Source organism: Crotalus tigris, unplaced genomic scaffold (genome assembly GCF_016545835.1).
Source record: "Crotalus tigris isolate CLP2741 ecotype Arizona unplaced genomic scaffold, ASM1654583v1 scf7180000018682.9941245338:1185362, whole genome shotgun sequence".
NCBI lineage: Eukaryota > Metazoa > Chordata > Lepidosauria > Squamata > Viperidae > Crotalus > Crotalus tigris.
This window is the reverse complement of record NW_024097143.1, coordinates 547,348-571,163: the sequence shown is the minus strand read 5'-3', so window position 1 is coordinate 571,163 and position 23,816 is coordinate 547,348. Positions and strand designations below refer to the sequence as shown.

At 38.2% G+C, this 23,816-nt stretch overlaps 1 protein-coding gene across 1 annotated transcript; it reads left to right on the top strand.

Annotated features, from left to right (window-relative positions):
• Positions 1 to 10,050: 10,050 nt before the first annotated feature.
• LOC120313430 (vomeronasal type-2 receptor 26-like) lies at positions 10,051 to 21,749 on the top strand. Its single transcript, XM_039355344.1, has 6 exons — positions 10,051 to 10,395; positions 11,227 to 11,655; positions 11,774 to 11,917; positions 14,998 to 15,161; positions 19,018 to 19,127; positions 20,845 to 21,749. Exons 1-6 carry the CDS (start codon positions 10,051 to 10,053, stop codon positions 21,747 to 21,749), a joined length of 2,097 nt encoding a protein of 698 aa, XP_039211278.1.
• The last annotated feature ends 2,067 nt before the right edge of the window (positions 21,750 to 23,816 follow it).

Here is a 23,816-nt window from a genome sequence, read left to right as displayed (position 1 = left end):
GACATTGTAAACAGTTATTTTTTCAAAGAATTTTTTCTTTCTCCCATGTGATTAATCTTACTATCAATAAATAGCATAGTGAAATTTATTGATGTTTCCTCCACCAATTTAAAACCATGTCATTTGTCTTCTAACCTACATTTCTCAATATCCATTCAATGTACGAGATGCATACATAAGAGAGGAGAATACAGTGTTGTCTCATTTCTTTGCTGATCTGGGATCATACTGTTTAACTCTGTTCTGTTCAGAGTCTGGCTTCGAGTCCTTGTGTAAATTTTTTTAAAGGACAAAGAGATATTGTCAGATTGTTATTTCTCAAAAACATTCCATAGCTCAACATAATTTCTTTTAATTCTTCATTTATTTTAAAAGATTTGTATGGCCACCTATGTTAAGATATATTTTATGTTTTATAATCTTCAAAAGCCATGATTTTAACCAGTGAAAAAAGTAAGATTCTACATGTAGGCAAGAAAAATCAAATGTACAGGTATAGTATAGGTTGTACCTTGTTCAATAGTAGTAACTGTGAGAGGGATCTCAGACTCCTAGTGGACAATCACTTAAATATGAGCCAGCCTTGTGCTGCAGCAGCCAAAAAAGCCAGCACAGTGTTAGGCTGCATTAACAGAGGGAGAGAATCAAGGTCACGTGAAGTGTTAATACCACTTTCCAATGCCTTTGTAAGGCCACACTTGGAACACTGCATCCAGTTTTGGTCACCACGGTGTAAAAAAGAGGTTGAGACTCTAGAAAGAGTGCAGAGAAGAGCAACAAAGATGATTAGGGGACTGGAGGCTAAAAGATGTAAGGAACGGTTGATGGAATTGGGTATGAGACAATCAACCAGCCCCAAAGAGAAAAAGACTCCAGTATACCTCCACCAGCAATCAGCTCTCAGATCAGCATAGATAACTTCAAAGTCAACTTCAGACCTACAATCAAGTAAGCAATAACCCAATCAAGAAACTGCCAAAGAGCCATTAGTAAACAGCCCAACCATAGAATCCCTAAGACCACCCCCACCCACTCAGACAGGCAAGACACCAGAATATAAACTGACAACAAACAGCTCTCCTTACTAGCACTGATATTATTACCTAGTTAGGGTAACTTGTAGTTAGGGTAAACATCTGTTAGAAAACAAGCAAGCTCTGAAAACACCAAGGGCCGGTTTCTTTTTAACTAGCCAGTGGGGACATTATAATTTATTCTTATTCTGTCTGGTGTGTATCACATAGAAAATCAGCTATTCCATATGGTTGCCTCCAGATCATGATATAGCAATAGCAGTAGCACTTAGACTTAAAGACTGCTTCACAGTGCTTTACAGCCCTCTCTAAACGGTTTACAGAGTCAACGTATTGCCCCCAACAATATGGGTCCTCATTTTACTGTCCTTGGAAGGATGGAAGGTTGAATTAACCTTGAGCCAGTCAGGATGGCTCAAGGTTGAGTTATTATGGATTGAGTTATTATGGGTTGTCATATGTGTATGTAATGCCATCATAGCTAGATCTTCTTCAAGATGATCTCTGACACTGTAATTAAGCCCATCCATATTGCTGCTGGTCATCCACTACTTCTCTTTCCTTCTACCTTTGCTCAGGTCTGGATACCACATTTTTTCAGACTTGTCTGGTGATAAGCACTTTTCTCCCTTGTGCAGACTATTTCAATGTGTTGTAGTACACATGAGTTTCTTTGAAGCCCATTCAGCAGCTTTAACTGGACTAGAATCCAATTACAGAGCTGTTGGTAGGTCAAAAAAGATCCCACATTGGCTTCCTATGACCTTCTGAATGCAATTTAATCTGTTGCTTTTGAGCTTTTAAGCTGTATATAGTTTTGCCATGGAGTATTCACAGGAACATTTTCTCCACCAAATTTCAGCCTACCTTACTCAAATATCACTGTGAGTTCTGCCACTTTCATGAGATAAGAGGACTGGAATTCATAAGCATGCCTTTTCAATGGAGACACTGCTCTTTGAGATATAACCAACAGTGTATGCTTTCCTTGTGAGAAATATGCTCACTTAAATGAAAAACAAATACATATGAAGAGTATGGAAACAGAAAGATAAGTAATATAGTTACAATGCAAAGCTTCTTCTGGAACACATGAGAACTGTTGAAAGTCATTTGGAATTGAGCACAGTTCAGATCAGTGAATCTATATCAGCGGTTCTCAACCTATGGGTCGCGACCCCATTTGGGGTCGAACGACCATTTTACGGGGGTCGCCAAACAACGCGATCTGCCATTTCCCCCCCTCAGGGGGCGGCACCACGCATGCGCGCTGCGCATGGGGCGGCGCCGCACATGCGTGGTGCGTCTGTGTGACGGGGGTCGCCGTCACACAAACGTTGAGAAACGCTGATCTATATTCTCCTTCAATAACTTAAACCTTTCTCATCTTTTGCTAGTTAACAGATATTTTATCTATTTGGTTGTGGATATGTGTATGTATATGTAAATATGTATGTTTATGTATGTATATAAATAAATGTTCTGTATGCACCGTACATATAGAGTTTAGGGAGACTGAGACAAAGTCCAGTGAAGCAAGATAAGCACTTGGTGACCTTAATAGGGATATTGAGGTGGCAGGTCAAGCTGGTTGTGATGATGATGATGACAACTCAAATGAGCAGGGGATTATGATCTAAGAGGCAGAACTTGTTTTGGATAGGGGAAAGTGTGAATCAGGTAATACACATCAGTCATTCAAATAGAGCAAGGCATCCAAAAACAGAAGCCACCTTCTGGTTGGTGATTCAATTATAAGGGATGTAAATTTAGGAAAGAATATGGAGATTTTGAAAGAGGTCAGGTGTAAGGACCTGCCTCAGTTAAACCTCCCAAGAAAGCAGAACTCTTGAAACTTGCATTGTCTCAACAGGAACTTTTATTGGAAAGTATTGACAGCAGGATAGTAAGGCAGGATCTGAGGATTTCCCATGTAAAACATTATATTAAAAGAATCCTTTCAAATCCCATCCCAACTGTCCATCCAGCTGGTTCAAATTGAGCCAATCCATAGGTGTCAAATTTCTGTGGGAAAGAATCAATAAGTTTCCGTTCTCAAGGCTGTCAGGTTTCTCTGCAGCTTCTTCCCTCCACCTGGAGATAAAGCAGAGGCTCATTTCATTCTCACTCAAGAAAGATGCTTCAAAAAGAATAGAACAAAGCAAAGGAAGTACACTGCAGAATACCCATAGGTCCCTCTCCTCCCATTGGAATGGCAGAATCTGAAAATGAAAGCATAAGAAAGAAAGATAAAATGCATTGGGTTCTAACATCAGGTGTCTGCCAGGTGCTACTGCCAGCAGAGACAAAAGACATATTTTTAAGATAGTCAAGAATACTAGTAAGGACTGTGATATTGATGCTATTTTACATCTTGGCATGAATGATCTGTCCCAAAAAGATGTGCTCTCTGTGCAGAAGGATTTCCAGAGTTTGGGCAGGAACTTAGTAGGATAGGCTTTAGGCTTACTTCTTTAATGGTTTTACCACTATATAAGGACCAAAAAGGAAAAGGCCAGTGTATATCAGATTTCAATATGTAGTTAAAGGGATTGAGTTAAATCCACAGATTTTCTGGAGAAACATTCAAACTAAACAACAGGGACAATGAGTTAATTGATATAGAACATTTCTGTCCCCAGCAATCTAAAACTAATAGGATTATCAGTACATGTAAGATAGATGTTTTGCAGGTAAGAATATCAACCTTGCTGTCAAGCAAAATCAAGCTTTTAATAGTGAGTGTCGCACCAAGATAGGTAGTAATCACAACAATGATGAAAACTGTTTTGAATGCATTTGGGTCAATATAATAAAAGGGGAAAAAATGACATTGCCGTAGGTGTATACTATAGGCCACTCAATCAAACAGAGGAAGTAGATGAAGTTTTTGTTAGTCAGTTAACTAAGGTATGTAGGTAGCATATCACAACAGTAATGGGTGATTTTAACTACCCTAACATCAACTGGAAGACAAACTCTGCACTAAGTGGAAGATCAAATAGGTTCCTGACAAACCTAGCAGACAACTTTGTCTCCCCAAAAGTAGAAAAAGGAAGCAGCCATATTGAACTTAATTCTCACTAACAGAGATGAAATGATAGACAGTTATTCTCAACCTTTCTAATGCCGTGACCCCATAATACAGTTCCCCATGTTGTGGTGACCCCCAAGTGGGTGTGGCCACCAATAAGAGGGATTAGGACAGCTAGGGAAAAGGGAAAAAAATGGTGGACAGCATGGTTTGGCGACCCCCGTGAAATGGTCATTCGACCCCAAATGGGGTCCCGACCCACAGGTTGAGAACCACAGGAACCTTGTGCTGGCTAGAAAAGAAATGCCTTATTTTTTCTGCAGTATGCACCTAGGAGGCAGTGGGTCTGTGGAATTTAAATGTATTTAAGCATTTGTTTCTTCTGCCTAATTTATTAAATCAATATCTAATTCAAAATTCAATGTTTCTGAGAAATCCAGGTGGTTTACAAGAAAACCCTCAAATACAACTATTGTAAAGCATTACCAGCACTGCTTAAAACTATTAAAAGTGTATATTTTAAGAAAGAAAAATATTAGTAGTAATTTCATTAGTGCTGTTTGACCATGAAATTTGTTGTTGTTCTACATATGCCTGGCTGAACAGTGTGTTTGGAGTTGCCTCTAAACGGGTGAGGGATGTACTTTTCATATTTTCCTTGGGAGAAAGTTCTATTTTTGGGGTGCTGTCTCTGAGAAGGCTCTGCTCTTGGCCATTCATTGTTCTATAAACAAAACCAGTGGGACCATCTGATCTTAATGGATGGTAAACAAAGATGATTAGGGGGCTGGAGGCTAAAACATATGACAAACGGTGATGACATGATAGCACTGTTCCAATATTTGAGGGGCTGCCACAAAGAAGGAGTCAACCTACTTTTCAAAGCACCAGAAGGCAAGACAAGAAACACTAGATGGAAACTAATCAAGGAGAAAACCAGCCTAGAACTAAGGAGTGAAAACTACTAATCCTGGGGTCTGCAACCTTTCTTGGTTGGTGGACCAGAGGGAAAGGGAGGGGGAAGCATTTTACACATGTCTCTGTGTGTACACACAAACAGGGCTGCAAGTAGGCATGATGCAAATGGGGCAGTGCTAGCCTGCGCATGACACCAGCACTGCCACATTTTTGCCACGCGGTGTCCCGTTTTCTCCGTGACCGAGGCAGTAGAGCAAATGGGGGTGAGCACACATGTGTGCCCTGACCAGACTTTTCTATGGCCTGCTAGACAGCAAGCCATGGCCTGGTAGTGGGCCATGGCCCACAGGTTGCGGACCCTGAACTAACCAATGTAAGGTTTGCCTTCAGAAGTTGTAGGTGCTCCTTTTAAGCAGAGATATAGACATTCCATTGTCTGGAATGGTATAGGTCTCCTGCTTGAGCAGGGGGTTGATCTAGATCAGGGATCGGCAACCTTAAATATTCAAAGAGCCACTTGGACCTGTTTCCCACAGAAAGAAAACACTGGGAGCTGCAAATTGTGCGCATGTATGCAAGCTTGCTGGAGGTGGGGGGCTTGATTGAAGAGTTTAATTAAAAAGAAATAGAGAGTGCTGTGCATGACTTTCTCTCTGTCTCTCTCTCTCTCTCTCTCTCTCTCTCACACACACACACACACACACACACACACACTCTCTCTCTCCCTCTCTCTCTCCCTCTCTCTCACCCCCTCTCTTTCTCTCTCTCTCCTCTCTCTCCCTCTCTCTCCTCTCTCTCCCTCTCTCTTTTTCTCTCTTTCCTCTCCCTCTCTCTTTTTCTCTCTCTTTCCTCTCCCTCTATCTTTCTCTCTCCCCTTGTTTTTTCTCTGTCTCCCTTTCTCTCTCCCTCTGTCTTTCTCTCTCCCCCCTCAATCTTTCCTCTCTCTCTCTCTGTCTCTGTCTCTGTCTCTTTCTCTCTCTCTCTTCCCCCTCTCTCCAATCTTCTGCTCACCTGGCAAGCTGGCTTCATGCTGTTCTCAGACAAGCTGGGACTACCATTCTTATTGGGCTGGCTCTCTCCTGCCCTTGGTCTGTCAGTCCTCTTCCCCTACTCTCTCTCTCTCTCTCTCTCTCTCTCTCTCTCTCTCTCTCTCTCTCTCTCTGTGTGTGTGTGTGTGTGTGTGTGTGTGTGAGAGAGAGATATGCTACTTGCTGCTTCCTGCTGCTTCCTGCTTCTTGCAGAGATGCAGCAAAGGAGGAGCCCTGCCCAATAAGCTTCTCGGCTTGGAGAACAGTATGAGGCCACTCTCTTTCTTACAGAGAGAGAGAGAGAGAGAGAGAGAGAGAGAGAAGGGAAGCACAAGTGCCCTTGTGGGTTGCCGACCTGTGGTTTAGATAGAAGATCTCTAATGGCTCTGTCATTCTTTGAGTGAAGTGCTGCCAACCTCTCCCCCTTCCCTCGTCCCTTCCTTGGCAGGGATGAATTTTAATACAGAAGATTCTCAAAATGAACATGATAATATAATATTTTTTTGGTTTGGTTCACCAAAGATAGTACGAAGTTCCTTTTTTATATTTACATTTACATTTCCAACATGCATCTGAAATACTTTTATACATGTTTGACAATTTATTGGTTGTTAAGGATCAAAGATACATCATAGCATAAAAAATTTCTTTCAGATTGTAATTAAGCGTAATTAAACCCTTTAGCCACATGTTTTCCCATTGTACAAGTTTTATATTATACCCTGAATTTTTTTGTCCATTTGATCATATACTGTTTCATATATTCATTTTCCACATTCAGTTTCAGTGACAATTTATAAACCTTAGCAATAGGTTTGTAAACCAGTAACGGACAAATCCTTCTGACTCCAACTCTTCTTTGGACTTGAGAGTAAGTTCACTTATTTAACCATAGGTCCACCAGTCTGGCCTCACTATCATTTATTTTCTAAGAGAAAGCTTCCTAAGGTGACACCCAAAGAGTTAATTTCATAGAGAACTTTATTTTATATTTATTCCAGAACCCTAGGGTGGCACACCTAGCAAAAAGATTCTTAAAGTCAACATTTATTTTAATCTTGTCATCCCATAAGTGGGCATGCCATCCAAATCTTAGTTCATGACCTTCTAATTTGAGTAATCTCTTATTTTGGAGAGTCACCCACTCTTTCATCCAGATCCAAGAGCAGGTATCAAAATACAGTTTCAAATCTGGTAAACCCAAAGCTCCTCTTTCTTTATCATTTTGCAGTAGTTTACCTAATCCTAATGCTAACCCTTACCAGATGAATTTAGATTTATTTATTTTTTGCCATTGGTTAACTACAGTGTCAGTTGTCAATATCAGTAAAGTCTGGAATAAAAATAACATATTCCAAAGAGAAACAAAAGTACTTATATTCTTTTCTTTTATGAAAACAATCAATTGGGCCATCTCTGCTAATTCCATCAGCTTTTGTAAACATTTCTGCATGGTGAGAATGGAAGCCTCCTTCCATTTTTGTGCCAGTTTTGTTGCCGTCACCATATATAAAACCAGAGTTCCAAATTGTTTTTCCAAGTACAAAATTGTTTTGAAACAATTTAGACTTTTTACTTGTCAATGTAACCCCAGATATTTAACCTTTGTCTTTGCCCGAAACCTAGTTTCTTGCCAATGTTTTATAATCTTGAAAATTGAAGTTCTTAACAAATACCGTATATGCTGGCGTATTAGGTGACCCGGCATATAAGACGACCCCCGTCTTTATAGCCGGGCCGCATTCCTAGAACGTCATCTTATACGCCGGAAACTACCAGTATTTCCGGCGTATAAGACGACTCGGCGTATAAGACGACCCCCGTCTTTGGCGCCGATTTCAGCGCTCGCGGAAGTCGTCTTATATGCCGGCATTTACGGTATTTTTGTTTTCTGTTGATCCAGTCAGGATCTGCTTTGCGTATTTACTGTAAATTTTTTTCCAATTTCCCTGCACCAACTTCATTCACTCTGTCAATATGCAGTTTTTGTTCCTCTTCCTCTTCTCTGTATAATTATCAAAATCACAATGATTACTTCATCTTCCACTAAAGCCTAAGGGACTTCTTTCAGCCACAGTTATTTTGAAACAAGGTAGATGTTAGTAACCCTCATCAATGGATTTCACAAATATTTAGTAATTCTTATAAAAATCTGAAAATCTGGTTCACAAGGACCTCATGGTTGATGAAGAACACACGGTGAGACTCCTGTAGGCACAAATGTACAGGTCGGAATTTTAATGTTGTCCTTTTAATGTGCCAGATTAAATTTCATCTTGCTTGATCAAGTCAGCCTATCTGTGTTCTTTGGCAAGAGAAGTGTGCTTCTCCTTAGACAGCTCTGAGGCCAAAGACAGTGGGCACCTGTCTCACAGAACTACAGAAGATCTCCATCATGATATCTGAAATACTGCTGATGCTGCTTCCTCTGGTATCCCATTTTCCATGTGGGACGCTGATGACCAAATGTCCATTGAACATACAAAAAGAGGGAGGTAGCAAATTTAATTATTACAAGTCAGGAGATTTCCTGATTAGTGGAATCATTTCTACATCAAGCACAGTATTTAAACCATACGTCTTCTTTAAGCCTCCATATCACAGATTTCAAAGGTAATTCCTAATGTGTACTTAACACTAATGATTAATTTTATCTTTTCCCATATTTTCCTTTTAATAGGGATGGTTAGCTGATATGAATGCTAATGTTTCAGGTTAGAAACCAGGAAAGCATGATCTCTAGTCTTGCCTTGGATATAAATTAAACTGGCTAGCCCTGGACCAGTCACATTCTCTTAATGCCAGGAAGGAGGCAATGGTAAATCATTTCTGAAAAACCTTGCCAGGAAAACTGCAGGAACGTGTCCAGGCATTCTCTGAGAATCAGACATAATCAAACAGAAGAAAAAAAAACCTAAGTAAGTAATAAAGACAGACAATGTTGGAGATTTTCCAAGATGCATACTATTATTCAGGAAGAATCTGCTGCACTTCCCAGGTTATTATTCCAGAAGAGAGCTCTTCCTTTTTCCCCATCAAGCACAGTCAAAGAAGAACTTTATATCTCCCAAATTGAGGCCCCCTTTAGCCTTTGAAACTTCTAGCTGTCTTAGAAGGGGCACTAGTATCATTAGATACTTTGAATGATATTGTTGTTATTAAGGGCTATGATATCACTGCTGACTTAAAGCAACTACAAGGATAAAATTTTTTAGGGAAAAGTCTTTTAGTTCTTCCTCTAAGGACATAAGGAAATCCATTAAAAGCAAACAAACAGTTGGCATTGCAACCCATCCAAAACCAAAGACAATTAACTCATTGAATTTAAGGCACCCTTTCAACTAAACTGATTCATCAAAGCAGAAACAATAAATAACAAGGAAACTTTTGCCAGAATAATTCCACTTAAATATTCCTCCAATTAGAAATCAAATCAACATAAAGAGACTTATTTAACAGAACCCTGTTTTTTTAATACGGAAATGATTTTCCAAAGTGAATTTTAAATAAGTGCATCCAGTTGCTAAGACAGTTGATCTGCTTAGAGATGCATTTTATTACTATAAAATGCATCTCTAAGTCACCATTTGGAGAAAATAAGGGTTGGGATCAGGTCTAGAGTTTCCAATTGGGATGATTTTGAGCTTGAAGAAAACCATTGGAAAGAAGGTCCTCTGTGGTCAATAAGACTGTGCTTCTAATAGCAAGTTCCAAAGAAGTCAATCACCTGGCATGGTCCAAAAAATGATACAGATATCTCACATTATTTTATTGAGGAATTAATTTCTGAAAATATTTCCTGCTTTACAATATAGGGAGTGAGTTTTTGATCTGATCTTCTCGTGCTTTCTCCTTCATGGGGTCAACCAGAACACAAAGCTGTTACCAAAGGTCACACTGGGCTACAGCATTAGAGATACATTAGAAGGTGATGCATTCCATCACTAATTTCAGATTATTAGATTGTCAAATTTGTGTACTAGACTAATAAGACAGCAATCCAACTGTCCTTAAAGGAACAGCTTCAGGAAGTATGATGTGTTTTTATGAACTGAAGATGAAAACCAACTGCAGTCTCTTATCTTGCAGTATACAGAGTATGAGCTTCTGTCATGTCCTGCCCTTCTTCTTTGCCATTCATGAGATCAACCAGAATCCAAAGCTGCTACCCAACATCACCCTGGGCTACAGCATCTATGAGAACTTTTTCAATGCAAGGATAACATATGAGGTCATGATGGACTTGCTGTCTACAGGGCAAGAGAATGTCCCAAACTTCAGTTGTGGAAGACAAAATAATCTTCTGGCTGTGCTTGAAGAGACTGATTCGGAGCTCTTTACTTCCATTTCAACTATGCTAGGCATCTACAAAATTCCACAAGTAGGAATGAATACTGAAACTAATTTAATTTTGTAAAGTCTACTGATAATCCAAAAGGGGTCAAATAATGAATAAAATGAGTCAGATGACAGAGCTTATAGGACTCCTGAAATATAATATTTTCATCAGGCATTCAAATACATTTCTTCATTCTTACATCATTGCATATCTTGATTTTTTTATAAGATATACAGGTTACACAGAGATTTTCCAACTGAACGAATCTTCACCCATAGCTCATCTGAAGTGCTCTCAACCATATTTTGCATGGAATTTGCATCCTCTTCCCCCCCCCCCTTCTGCCTCTTTTCCCTGTCTTCTGGTCACTGCAGTCTCATGTCTTGGCAGACAAAAACATCTTTTTACCCTTAATCCAACCAATTCCAAACAAAATCTCTAAGGATTGTAATGGAAATAACATAGGCAAATGTTACTTTAAGAGAGTTTTTCCCTACTTGCACAAAGACAATGAAAACATACCCAGTTGACATATTTTTTTTCTGCTGCCATCACGTGACATTCCATTTTCCCCAATCTATGATCAAATCAAATCAAATGATATATATTTTCAAAGCCTTTATAATACAAGAGTACAGCAAAAAGAGAAACACTGTAATACAGCAATTTGTTATTGGGGAAAGGAAAAAAGAAAAGGAAAATAAAACAGCATATCTAATGAAAAGTTCTGTGCAGTTGTATAACTTGGTGAATATAATTGACCAGCTGATATGTCAGTATAGAGTTAACATCAAAAAAAAATCCCTTAGAGATAAGAACTTATTTTTGTCCTTAAAAGCAAAGCAATCAACCATCTTTTGTGTTTCATCTTAGATCAACTATGGGGTCATCAGCCACATTCCAGAGCAGAAACATCATTTCCCTTTTTTCTACCAAGTGAGTCCAAAACAAGAACCTCCTCACTTGGCAATTATCAAGTTGCTCCTGCATTTCCGATGGACATGGATCGGCCTCGTTGCTCCGGACAATGAAAGTGGAGAACGGTTCAGAAGAACTTTTGTGCCAGAAGCTGTAAGGAAAGGTGTCTGTGTTGCCTTTTCAGAAATCTTACCCATGGTTATTAGAGAAGGGAGGGAAAAGGACATCCTTGAATATTTTAGCGACACTAAAGTGAAAAGTATTGTTTGTCAGTTGGACTCTCAGTCCTCATTAATACTAGCAGTGGTAATACGAGACATTGAAAAGAGAAAAATCCTGTTTGAGGAAAAAGTATGGATTGCTACAGCTTTGTCAGATTTAAATGTGAGATTATTTTACCAATTGGTTAATCTCCAGCATAACCATCTTTTATTATCCTTCTCAACTAAGGCAAAGAAAAGGACACAATATTATGATTTTAATTCACATTATTCTGCTACAGGAAAGTTTGGAAAGGCAGCATTTTTGTGTTCTTATTCAAGCCCTTTGTTGTCTAAGAAAGTTTGGAAGAGATGCCTGGAAAAAGAGACTTGGGAAATCCCATCCCCGGATCTTGTTGGAAGAATCCTGTCTGAGGATGGCTCCAGTATTTCCACAACAATCCAGGTTGTGGCCAGGATCCTCAGTGCTGCCTTTTCCTCCCAAATGAGTAAGAGGAGGATGCCTGCTGGGGACCACCAGACACTCCAGATGGTACAGCCATGGCAGGTAATGCTTCTTCAAAATGTTGCTGATGGTTCCCTTTCAATTCTTAAATGTTACATTAAAGATAAGTATCATCATATGGGGATGACCTAACAACAATTGCCTGTTTCTAATATTTGTTCTAACCAAACAAATAGATTGTGTTGCTGAATCTTCTAGATTAAACCTGGTGTGCTGATTCAGGATGCTTGTGACCTTAGGATATGATGTTTCAAGAGACTGGAAGTTTCTTTTCACAATTGTTGAATAAATAACAGTAGGATGTGACAGTTTTTACATTTTTTACACTTTTTAACATCCTACAAGCTAGACTCCATCAGTATGTTGACTGAGAACTACCAGAAGTACAGGCAAGATTTCGAAGAGGCAGAGGAACTAGAGATCAAATTGCCAACATACGCTGGATCATGGAGAAAGCTAGGGTGTTCCAGAAAAACATCTACGTCCGCTTCATTGACTATGCTAAAGACTTTGATTGTGTGGATCACAACAAATTGTGGCAAGTTCTTAAAGAGATGGGAGTACCAGACCATCTTATTTGTCTCCTGAGAAACCTATATGTGGGTCAAGAAGCAACAGTGAGAACTGGACACGGAACCACTGATTGGTTCAAAATTGGAAAGGAGTCTGGCAAGGCTGTATACTGTTTATTTAACTTATATGCAGAGCACATCATGAGAAAGGCAGGGCTAGATGAATCAAAAAATTAAAATTAAGATTGCCGGGAGAAATATCAACAACCTAAGATAGGCAGATGATACCATTCTAATGGCAGAATGTGAAGAGGAATTAAAGAGCCTCTTAATGCGGATGAAGAAGGAGAGTGCAAAAGTTGGCTTGAAACTCAACATTAAGAAAACCAAAATCATGGCATCCGGGCCTCTCAATTCCTGGCAAAGGATGGGGAAGAAATGGATGTAGTGACAGATTTTATTTTCCTGGGCTCCAAGGTCACCTCAGATGGGGACTGCAGCCAAGAAATTAAAAGACGCTTGCTCCTGGGGAGGAAAGCTATGGCAAATCTAGACAGCATACTAAAAAGCAGAGACATCGCCCTGCCAACAAAAGTGCATACAGTTAAGGCCATGGTTTTCCCAGTTGCAATGTATGGATGTGAAAATTGGACCATAAGAAAGGCTGAGCGACAAAGAATTGAGGCCTTTGAAATATGATGATGGAGAAGACTCCTGCGAATCCCTTGGACTGCAAGGCGTTCAAACTGGTCAGTCCTAGAAGAGATCAACCCCGACTGCTCTTTAGAAGGCCAGATCCTGAAGATGAAACTCAAATACTTTGGCCAACTAATGAGAAGGAAGGGCTCACTGGAGAAGGGCCTAATGCTGGGAAAGATTGAGGGCAACACAAGAAGGGGACAACAGAGAATGAGGTGGCTGGATGGAGTCACTGAAGCAGTAGGTGTGAACTTAAATGGACTCCAGAAGAAGGTAGAGGACAGGAAGACCTGGAGGAACATTGTCCATGGGGTGACGATGGGTCGGACATGACTTTGCAATTAACAAAAACAAGGATGTGACAATAACCATCATGCTCTATTGAGCTTCCACCATTGTTGCACAACATGTTTGGGATCTGAGCTTACAAATGTCATAAAGAAGAGCAGGCTAAAATAATAAATTAAAATGATCTGTATGTATGTGAGAAGGGGAGACAGACAGACATAGACAGACAGACAGAGTGGAAAGAGCCTGGAAGAAACAATGGGAGTGGGAAAGAGAGGGAGAGATGTAATTAAAGTGAAAAATATACTCTTCCTACCACATTTGCAGAGAGAAGCATTAGGATAAAGTACCTCTGTTTTGACTTAGTGCTCAAATGAGAATGTATACATTGCAAGGGTGATTCTCCATGTCTTTTCAGCTCCATCCATTTCTAAGAAACTTCCAGATTTACAATTTTTCTGTAAATGACGTTTATTTGAATGAGTATGGAATTCCCACTGCTGACTTTAATATCATGGACTGGGCAATATTTCCCAACAAATCTGCTGCTGGGGTGATAATTGGGAATGTTGAAAAAGAAGTCTTCAGACATCAAGATCTCTGTGGATGAGAGCGCCATCATATGGCCAACATCTTTTAACCAGGTAACCAAGTCTGCCTCTATGTGGGTTTTATTGTTCACCTGTTCCGATGTATCCATGTGATTTTTTGGTTTATCAGTCTTTTAACTCAGATGGAGAGTCACCACTGCTAAAAGGACAAGTTGAAGGAGACACTATTTCTCCTGGTCCTCTCAAAAGATCTATTCTTATGATAAGGGATATTTGGTTTGACGTTGTAGTGAAACAGCTTGTTTTCTTCTGCCAGGGAGCCCCAAAAGGCCAAAGGTCACCCCAGAGAGGCAACAATAAAGGAGGAAACCCTTGTTGATCATGGGCAGATGGCAATTATCCCATTTGATCTGAGGAAATCCCTCCAAACCCACAGAAGAAAGACGGACTGCATTCATGCACTCTGTCCAAGAGGTACTGACAGCTAGGAAGATACAATCATAATTCTGGAAATGGAAAAAGATCACACTTTTTAAAAGAACAGAACATACCTGAAGATAAGGAGGAAGTCCTAATAGAAATGATTACTAATTTGTTTGCTGAGGCAGTAGAAGTGAAAAAAATGAGATGGAAGGAGAATTGGATCAGGTATATAGAATTAACTCAAGCTACACAAGGAGACATAGACTCCCTAGGTTCACGTTAGATTTGTGAAAAAACAATGAGAGATGAAATATTGAAGAGAGTGAGAGATGAGATGATGATGTATAGAAAAAAAAAGAAATTGTGGTTCTGAACAGATCTCTAGGAGGATAAGAGATTCTCAAAAATACTACCAATTTTTGATTATAAAATTAAATGAAAAAGGAGTGAATTTCAGATGGTTGGTCCTGGAGGGAATATTAATAAATTGGGATGTGAAAACTTATAGATTGGACTCCATCTTTAAGGCAACAGAGTTCTATGAGACATACAGAAGTTTTCTTGAAGAGAAAACACAAGAACCACAAGGGGATAGGGAAGATGAAATACAGAGAAAGTTAGTAACAGAAGAGACACCCATACAAAGAGAAGAAGAAGAAGAAAAAAAAGAAAACACAGATCAAGAAAGAGAGTAGGTAATAAAAGAACAGAGACAGGAATTATCCACTAGGTGAATAAAACCTAAATATAAGTAAAGAAGATGGAGAAAGAAAGTGGAATTTTCTCAATGAATATAAATGAACTGAAATCCCATCATAAAGAAATATTTTTTGCACGATTACGGAAGCTAAAAATAGATATAATTTGTCACCAAGAAACACATATAAAAAACCAACACTATAAATTGCTGGAATATTCCAAAATTGGGAAACTTTATTTTACATCAGCATCTCAAAAGAAAAGAGGGGCCACTTTATATATAAAAGAGACATTGGAATCCAAACAGGTCTACTCAGATAAAGAAGGAGGAATCCTAATGGTAGAAATAATGATAAATCAAAACCAGATACTGATGGTAGCAATATATGCACCAAATAACAAACAAGAAGAATTATATCAAAAATTACAAAGGAAAATATTGGAAATGGAACATCAAAGCATTTGTTTGATAGGAGATTTTAATGCAATTGTAGATAGAAAGTTAGATTATAGAAACAGCAAAAGAGAGGAAAGGGGAAAAAAGACACTCCCTAAGGTGTTTTTTAGAATGACAGAAGAAATTTCCATACAGGATACTTAGACAGAAAGTAACCCAAAAAAGACCCAGTACATGTTTTATTTGATTAGACATAAATCTTGGCCTAGAATTAATTAAGTACTAATATATATGAGATTGAGGTAAAACCTAACATTTGGGTGGATCATAATCCAATAATGCTGACCCGGAAAGAGGTAAAGAAGAAATCAAGATAGACTTTAAATCAATCTTTGTTAAAAGAGAAACAATTTGTAGAATTAGCAATAAAGGAAATGGAGTTTTTCTTTAAAGAAACTATAAGGGAAACAATATCAATTCAGAATGTATGGGACATAGCCAAAGCGTACTGTATATTCTGGCAAATAAGACAACTCAGCGTATAAGACGACCCCCGACTTCGGCACCTATTTTAATGCTTGCGGAAGTCATCTTATACGCCAGAAAGTACAGTATTTTAGAGGATTAGCTATAACATATATGGCTAAAAAGAACAAAAAAAAAACATAACAGAGAAGAATTCAAGAAACTGGAGTTAGAATTACAAATACATCCACAAAAGAAAATTGTGAAAAGACAAATGGAGACAATGAAACATAAATTAAATTTAATAGAGTCAGAAGCATTGGCTCTACAAATAAAAAGGATAAAACAAAACTTTTTTGAAAATAAAAACAAGCTGGGAAAATGGTTGGCATATAAACTGAAAAAAGAAAGAGAGAAGAAACTGATAATAAACTACAAGATGAGAAGGGTGACATACAATTTCAAACTGATGCAATTAAAAAAACAAAGAATTTTATGAAAAATTATATGATGTAGAAGGAATTTCTCAAGAAAAAAATGATACAATACTTGGAAAATGCAAACCTACCAAAAATATCAGAAAACCTAAAAAATATATTAAATGAAAAAATTACACTGATGGAAATCATAGAAGCTATAAAAAGGCAGAAAAACGATAAAATACCAGGACTGGATGTGCTACCCGGAGAGGTTTGCAAATATATCCAAGATACATTAAGCCTACCAATGAAGAAAGTGTGTAATGAGGTATTATTAGAGGATGGAAGCAAGTATTACTTTAATATGAAGAGAAGGTTCAGATTTGACACAGATGAAAAATTACAGACCAATATTATTATTAAATGTGGATTATACATTTTTTGCCTCAGTAATAGCAGAGAGATTGAAAAGATTCTTGATTGAAATTGCTACTGTTAGATTAGCAAAAATGTTTAAAAATATGTCTAGCAAACGTTGGAAATGTAATCAAAATCCCAGTACATATTATCACTTGTGGTGGACATGTGTAAAAGCAGACCGGGAGGCTTTACTCAAAGTCACTTATGCCCTTGTCATCTCAAGACTGGATTACTGTAACGCGCTCTACATGGGGCTACCCTTGAAGAGCGTTCGGAGGGTGCAGTTTGTTCAGAATGCAGCCACGAGAGCGATTGTGGGCACTCCAAGGTATGCCCACGTGTCACCTATCCTCCGCGAGCTGCACTGGCTTCCTGTGGGTCTCTGGACCCAATTCAAGGTGTTGGTTATCACCTTTAAAGCCCTTCATGGCATAGGGCCAGGTTACTTACAGGACCGCATACTGCCGCACAGTTCTCAGAGACCGGTGAGGTCCCACAGATTGGGCCTCCTTCAGGTCACGTTGGCCAGACAATGTCAGCTGGCAGGCCCTCAGGGAAGGGCCTTTTCTGTGGTAGCTCCGACCTGGTGGAATCAACTTCCCCCCGAGGTTCGAACTACTCCCACCCTACTGGCCTTTAAGAAAGCCATTAAAACTCTCCTGTTCCGGCAGGCCTGGGGCTGATGTCCAAGGGGGGGGGGGCGGGATATGATCGGACACACTGTATGAATGTATTTATTTTATTGTTTTATTGTCATATTATTGTTTTAATTTTGTGCACCGCCTTGAGTCCCTTGGGATTGGGTGGCATATAAATTTTAGAAATAAATAAATAAATAAATAAATAAAAAACTTTTGAACTAAAATACATACTTGATGAAAAAAGATGTTAGGAAAACATGTAGATTTTAAACCTGATTTTTTTTTTTTAACTAGGCATAATGCTAGAAAAGTTTGATAAACAAAATGTATATTTAACATTACATGTATTTGCACTGCACTGGAAAAATGAGATAGCACAATTAAAAGAAGCAATAATGAAGAACATTTTGGACTGTGCAGAAATGGATAGACTCACATTGAGAATCAAAGGAAAAGAAGATACAGAATACTTTCAAATATAGAACTTATTTTATCAATGATTTGAAAAGCAGGGCAGAGAGTAAGAATTTAACCAATATGACTAGGCAAAAATCAACCCAGACAACACATTGTTCATTAAGCACAAATGAATTGTAATGATAGAAAACTAATAAAATACTTAAAAAAAATCTATTTCTTACGATGGGAAAGAATGGTGTAGAATGGAAAACATGTTGTTGGCTAGGCCAATGCTGCTTGTAGCACGTAAGGAAACTTAGGAGCATCATAAACCAGGGAACTGGCCTTTGACACTGAGGGACTTACGGTAGGGCGTTTTATTCAGGGGAATCTTTGGTGTTCTCTGAGCTTGGTTGTTTGTTTGCAGGTAATTTCATTGGTTAATTTCCCAACTAAGTAACATCATCAGTGCCTGATGATAGCAGTGATAATGTTATTTACTCAAATAATGAAATAACTGCAAACAGGCAGTTAAAACCAGAGAGCATCAAGGAGTTTACAATTCAACACTGAGTTACACAGATTTTCTTCTATTGAATCATTCAATGTTTTTTTAGAACTGGAGTCTCCTTTGAGACTGAGTTGATAGTAAATTGAGATCTAAGAAATACATATTGTAAGAAGGCAGAGGAAATGTTGTGACAGATGATGTTCTAGCAATTGCTAAGATAAGATGAAGTAACTCTTTCTTTTCCAACCTTTGGACTAGACTTTCCACAGTTTTGTAACATTGATCAGTTGGCTGAATCTGATAGGATCTGAAGCCCAAATGCAGAAAAATCCCGGGATAATGATGATTGGACTGGAGAGTCAGCAGCTTTTTCTGAACATTAAGGGGACTCTGAGATTATAGCCTGCTGAAATGAAACTGCTAGTGGAGAAATTTCACTAAACAAAAATATTTTCATTGTATTTGGAAAAATATCTTGAAAGTACCTTCTTGAATTCATGAACGCACTTTGGTGCTCGCTTCCATTTTTAGAAGTAATCCCCTCATTCATATATTTCTCTGATTTTTCTTTCTGTTCAGAAGGCCCCCTTTTCTAGGTGTATGGAAAGTTGCCTCCCAGGATATACCAAGCTGACAAGAGAGGGAGAACCATTTTGCTGCTATGACTGTTCTCCATGTATTGAAGGAACTATCTCTGTGCAGGAAGGTAGGTAATTCAAGAACAAAGAAGCAGCACTAGTCTTTTATTCTAAGGATAATATAGTAGCAATAGGAACTGCACTTAGACTTATATATTACTTCATAGTGCTTCACAGCATGCTCTAAGCAGTTTACAGAATCAACATATTGCCCCTCAAAAATCTGGGTCCTCGTTTTACTGATCTCGAAAGGATGGAAGACTAATTCAACCTTGAGCTGGTCAATATCAAACTCCAGGCTGTGGGCAGAGTTAGACTGCAATACTGCATTCTAATCACTGTGCCACCACAGCTCTGGTATTAGCAAGATTTGTTCTCATATGCCAATATGCTACATCTAGACTCAGGAAACAGACTAAAAACACTGCAAGAACTGTTCAGTGAAGGTAAAATTCACCATTGTGAATGTTTTCACAAGTTGCTGAAACAATAACAAGCAATTTTTCAAAAAGATTGAGAGACCTTAAGAAACACGATAGCATTTGAAACACATATAGAAAACAAGATTTATGATTAAGAACCATATATAAATTGTTTTTGAAATACAACATGGAGATGGAAAAAAATAAACATTTTTATGATAAAATGGATGCAAAATGTCAAACAATTAAGCACAATACAAAAATGAGAAGAGCTTTTAAAAAGAAAAATATAGAAAATTCACGCCAAGTTATAATTTAAGGGGAAATTGCTGCAAATGTTTTTCAAATGTTCTATAGCTACATCAACAATTGCAAAATAAACAAATAATAGAACATTTAATGTTGGAAAAGCCATGAGAAAAAGGAACACTTTATCATCTGTAGTGGTTATGCAAAAAAACCTCAAAAGCATTGGAATGAAATACATCAAATTATTCAAGAAAATCCTATACAAAATGAACTGAAATCACAAATATTCTTTATAGGTATAGTTTCAAAAAGCAAAATAATAATAATAAAAAAAATGCTAACCCTAACCCTATTTTTTCTGGCAGTCGCAAGAAGAAAGTTAGGAGAGAATTGGAAAAATAGATATTTTGGCAGTGATGTCAGATTGGTAGGTCAATTTGGAGAATATGCAGCAATGACACTTGACAATACCTACAGCAGTGATTCTTGGCAACATTAAGTCATGTGGACATGAACTCCCAGAATTCCTCAGGAGCCATGGAATTCAGGGAATTGGGGAATTCTGGCTGAGGAATTCTGGGAATTGAAGTACACGTCTTAATGTTGTGAAGGTTGAAAACGCTGAACTACAGAATCTGTGATGAAGTGTAAGCAACTTTTAAAAAGAATAGCTCCCGTATGTGGAACACATTGAACAGCAGGTTATATTTAAAGCTTTAGAACATGATGTTTAACCAGAAATTGTGAGATGAATCAAACCTAATATCAGATGCCAGCAAGAATCTTTACACTTTAAAGTAAAACACACACACTCAGAGAAACAAATAGATTATGTGTGGAAGTGGTGTGTTTGTGTTTGTGTGTTTGGGGATATAATGAAATAACGAAAGGAAAGAGAGAAATGGTTTCCATAAACATAATTAACTACTTTATTCATTCTTAGTAATTAAGCATTTTTCCTTGCATTTCATTATTCTAATAATATAATTTCTTTAAAAATAGAGAGAGAAAGAGAAAATCTTCATTGCTCTATCCACATCCTGCTTCTGGTTGTTTGGTCATGATGTACTGAATGTCATTGAATCACTATTTAAAAAGCAGTTGTGTTTTCCAGATGTAGCCCAATGTGCAAAATGTCCAGATGACCATTTCTCCAACGAGAAGCGGGATCAGTGTGTTGCCAAAGTTATAACTTTCCTGTCATACAGAGAAAACTTAGGTCTCATCCTGGGTGTCTCTACCCTTTTTTTGTCTCTTACCACTGCCTTAGTTCTAGGAATTTTTATTAAATATCGAGAAACTCCCATAGTCAAAGCTAACAACCGTGATCTCACCTATATTCTCCTGATCTTTCTCTTGCTTTCCTTCTTGACTTCCCTTCTATTCATTGGTCAACCCAAGAAAGTGACATGCCTTCTTCGACAAACTGCCTTCAGTATTGTTTTCTCAGTTGCTGTGTCATCCTTGCTGGCTAAGACTATCATGGTGGTGATGGCATTTCTGGCCACAAAGCCAGGAAGCAAAATGAGGAAATGGCTGGGGAAATCTTTGGCCAATTTCATCATCTTCTCCTGCTCTGGTGTTCAGGTGGGCATCTGTTTCATATGGCTGGGAATCTTTCCCCCATTCCCAGATTCTGACTTATATTCCCAAAAAGGGCAGATCCTACTGCAATGCAATGAAGGTTCAGTCATCATGTTCTATTCTGCCCTTGGCTACTTGGGCTTTCTGGCTTCCATCTGTTTCTTGGTGGCTTTTCTAGCCCGGAAACTACCAGGTGGCTTCAACGAAGCCAAGTGGATCACCTTCAGCATGCTGCTCTTCTGCAGTGTTTGGGTTTCTTTTGTCCCCACCTACCTGAGCACCAAAGGAAAATACATGGTGGCTGTGCAGATCTTCTCCATCCTGACCTCCAGCCTCGGCTTACTTGGCTGCATCTTTGTCCCCAAATGTTATATCATCATTCTGAGACCTGACATGAACGCGAAGGAGCATCTAATGTTGAAAAACAATGAGTGATCTTGATTTTGGCAGTTATATTTTATCCAAATTATTGCTAAGTTAAAATAAGACATTGCAAACAGTTATTTGTTCAAAGATTTTTTCCCTCCCATGTGATTAATCTTACTATCAATAAATAGCAGAGTGAAGGTTACTGATGTTTCCTCCAGCAATTGAAAACCATGTTATTTGCCTTCTAATCTACATTTCTTCAATATCCGTTCAATATACGAGATGAATAAATAAGAAGGGAGAGTACAGTGTTGTCTCATTTCTTTACTGATCTGAAATCATACTGTTTAACTCTGGTTTTTTCAGAGTATGGCTTCGAGTCCTTGTGTAAATTTTTTAAAAGGACAAAGAGATATTGTCAGATTGTCATTTCTCAAAAACATTCCATAGCTCAACATAATTCCTTTTAATTCTTCATTTATTTTAAAAGATTTGTTATGGTCACCTATGTTAAGATATATTTTATGTTTTATAATATACAAAAGCCATAATCTTAACAAGTATTTTTGTTTTCTGTTTATCCAATCAGGAAGTGACATCTACTTTGGGTACTTAACTTATCCTTCCAATTTCCCTCCACCCTCTGTCTCTTGTTTCACCAAATTTTAAGGTAAACCAGCCAAATGCATTTCCCTCAGGGTTCTAGTCCCTAACAGCCTCATGAGGATAATGAGTCTCCTGCAGGGTTCTAGTCCCTAACATCTATATAATAGGCTGGCCCAGTGGGACTGCTTTCTCCAAAATCAGCAAGCAGGTCACTTCATCAGCCCTCATGACAACTGAACTGACCTTCAAAAATAAAAACTGAATTGCTTTTTTCCCCTTTTACTGACTACAAAGGTTGGCTCACAGAAGCAGAATAACAAAAATGCCAGGCAAATAAAATGCAGGTTGACACTTTTCTTCCTGCTGCTTTCACGTGATGTTCCATTTTCCCGAATCTATGATAAAACCAAATGAAATAAAATATTTTTTACAGTCATTCACCAGCATTTACCATAAAAGAATAGAACAAAAAGAGACACAGTGTAATACTACAATTTGTTATTGGGGAAAGGAAAAAAAAGAATAGGGCAACAAACAATAGATCTAATAAAAAGTTCTGTGCAGTTGTATAACTTGGTGAATATAATTGACCAGCTGATATGTCAGTATAGGGTTAACATCAGAAAAAAAAATCCCTTCAAAGTAAGCACTTATTTTTGTCCTCAAAAGCAAAGCAATCTGCCATCTTTTCTATTTCATCTTAGATCAACTAAGGGGTAAGGAATGGACCCACTTCATTCACTCTCAATATGCACAGATTTTATTCCTTGTTCTACTCTTGGTCCAAATTTTAAGCTAGACCAGCATAATGAGTCTTCCTCAGGGTTCTAATCCCTAACAGCAGAATCAGGATATGAGTCTCCCTCAAGGTTCTAGTCCCTAAGAGCAGAATGAAGATATGTGTCTCCCTCAGGGTTCTAGTCCCTAACACCTACATACTAGGCTGGCCCAGTGGGACTGCTTTCTCCAAAATCAGCAACTAGGTCAGTTCGTCAACCCCCCATGACATATGAACTGACCTTCAAAAATCAAAACTGAATTGCTTTTTCTCCTTTTACTCACTACAAAGGGTGACTCAAAGCAGCAGAATAACCAAAGTACCAAGTAAATACAATCCAGGCTCCACAAGTTTCTGAAACCAATATAGAGATGTTTTATCAAGGAGCTTTCCTCAGTATAATTTTTAGATGAGATGCAAATCTCTTGTCAGAGATGATGAAAAAATGATGGAAAATAAAACCTCAGATCCAGGAAACTACAGACCAATCAGTCTGGTATCAATACCTGGGAAGATCATGGAAAAGATAATAAAAAATCAGATCTGTGAACATCTCAAAACAAATAAAGCTATAACTAGGATCCAGCATGGGTGTGTTAAAAACAGGTCATGCCAAACCAATCTTATTTTATTTTTTGACAAAGTGACTAAATTAGTATACCAGCAAAATGCTGTGGACATAGTATACTATTTCTTTGTAAGCTAGATAAATATGGGGTAGATATCATCACCACCAGGTGGATTTGTAA

Coding starts and splice junctions, on each gene's coding strand:
- LOC120313430 (XM_039355344.1), top strand. CDS start 10,051: ATGTGTTTTTATGAACTGAAGATGAAAACCAACTGCAGTCTCTTATCT. Junction 11,918..14,997: donor CCTGTCTGAGGATGGCTCCA/GTATTTCCACAA, acceptor TCCATCTTTAAG/GCAACAGAGTTCTATGAGAC. Junction 15,162..19,017: donor AACACAGATCAAGAAAGAGA/GTAGGTAATAAA, acceptor CCCCTTTTCTAG/GTGTATGGAAAGTTGCCTCC.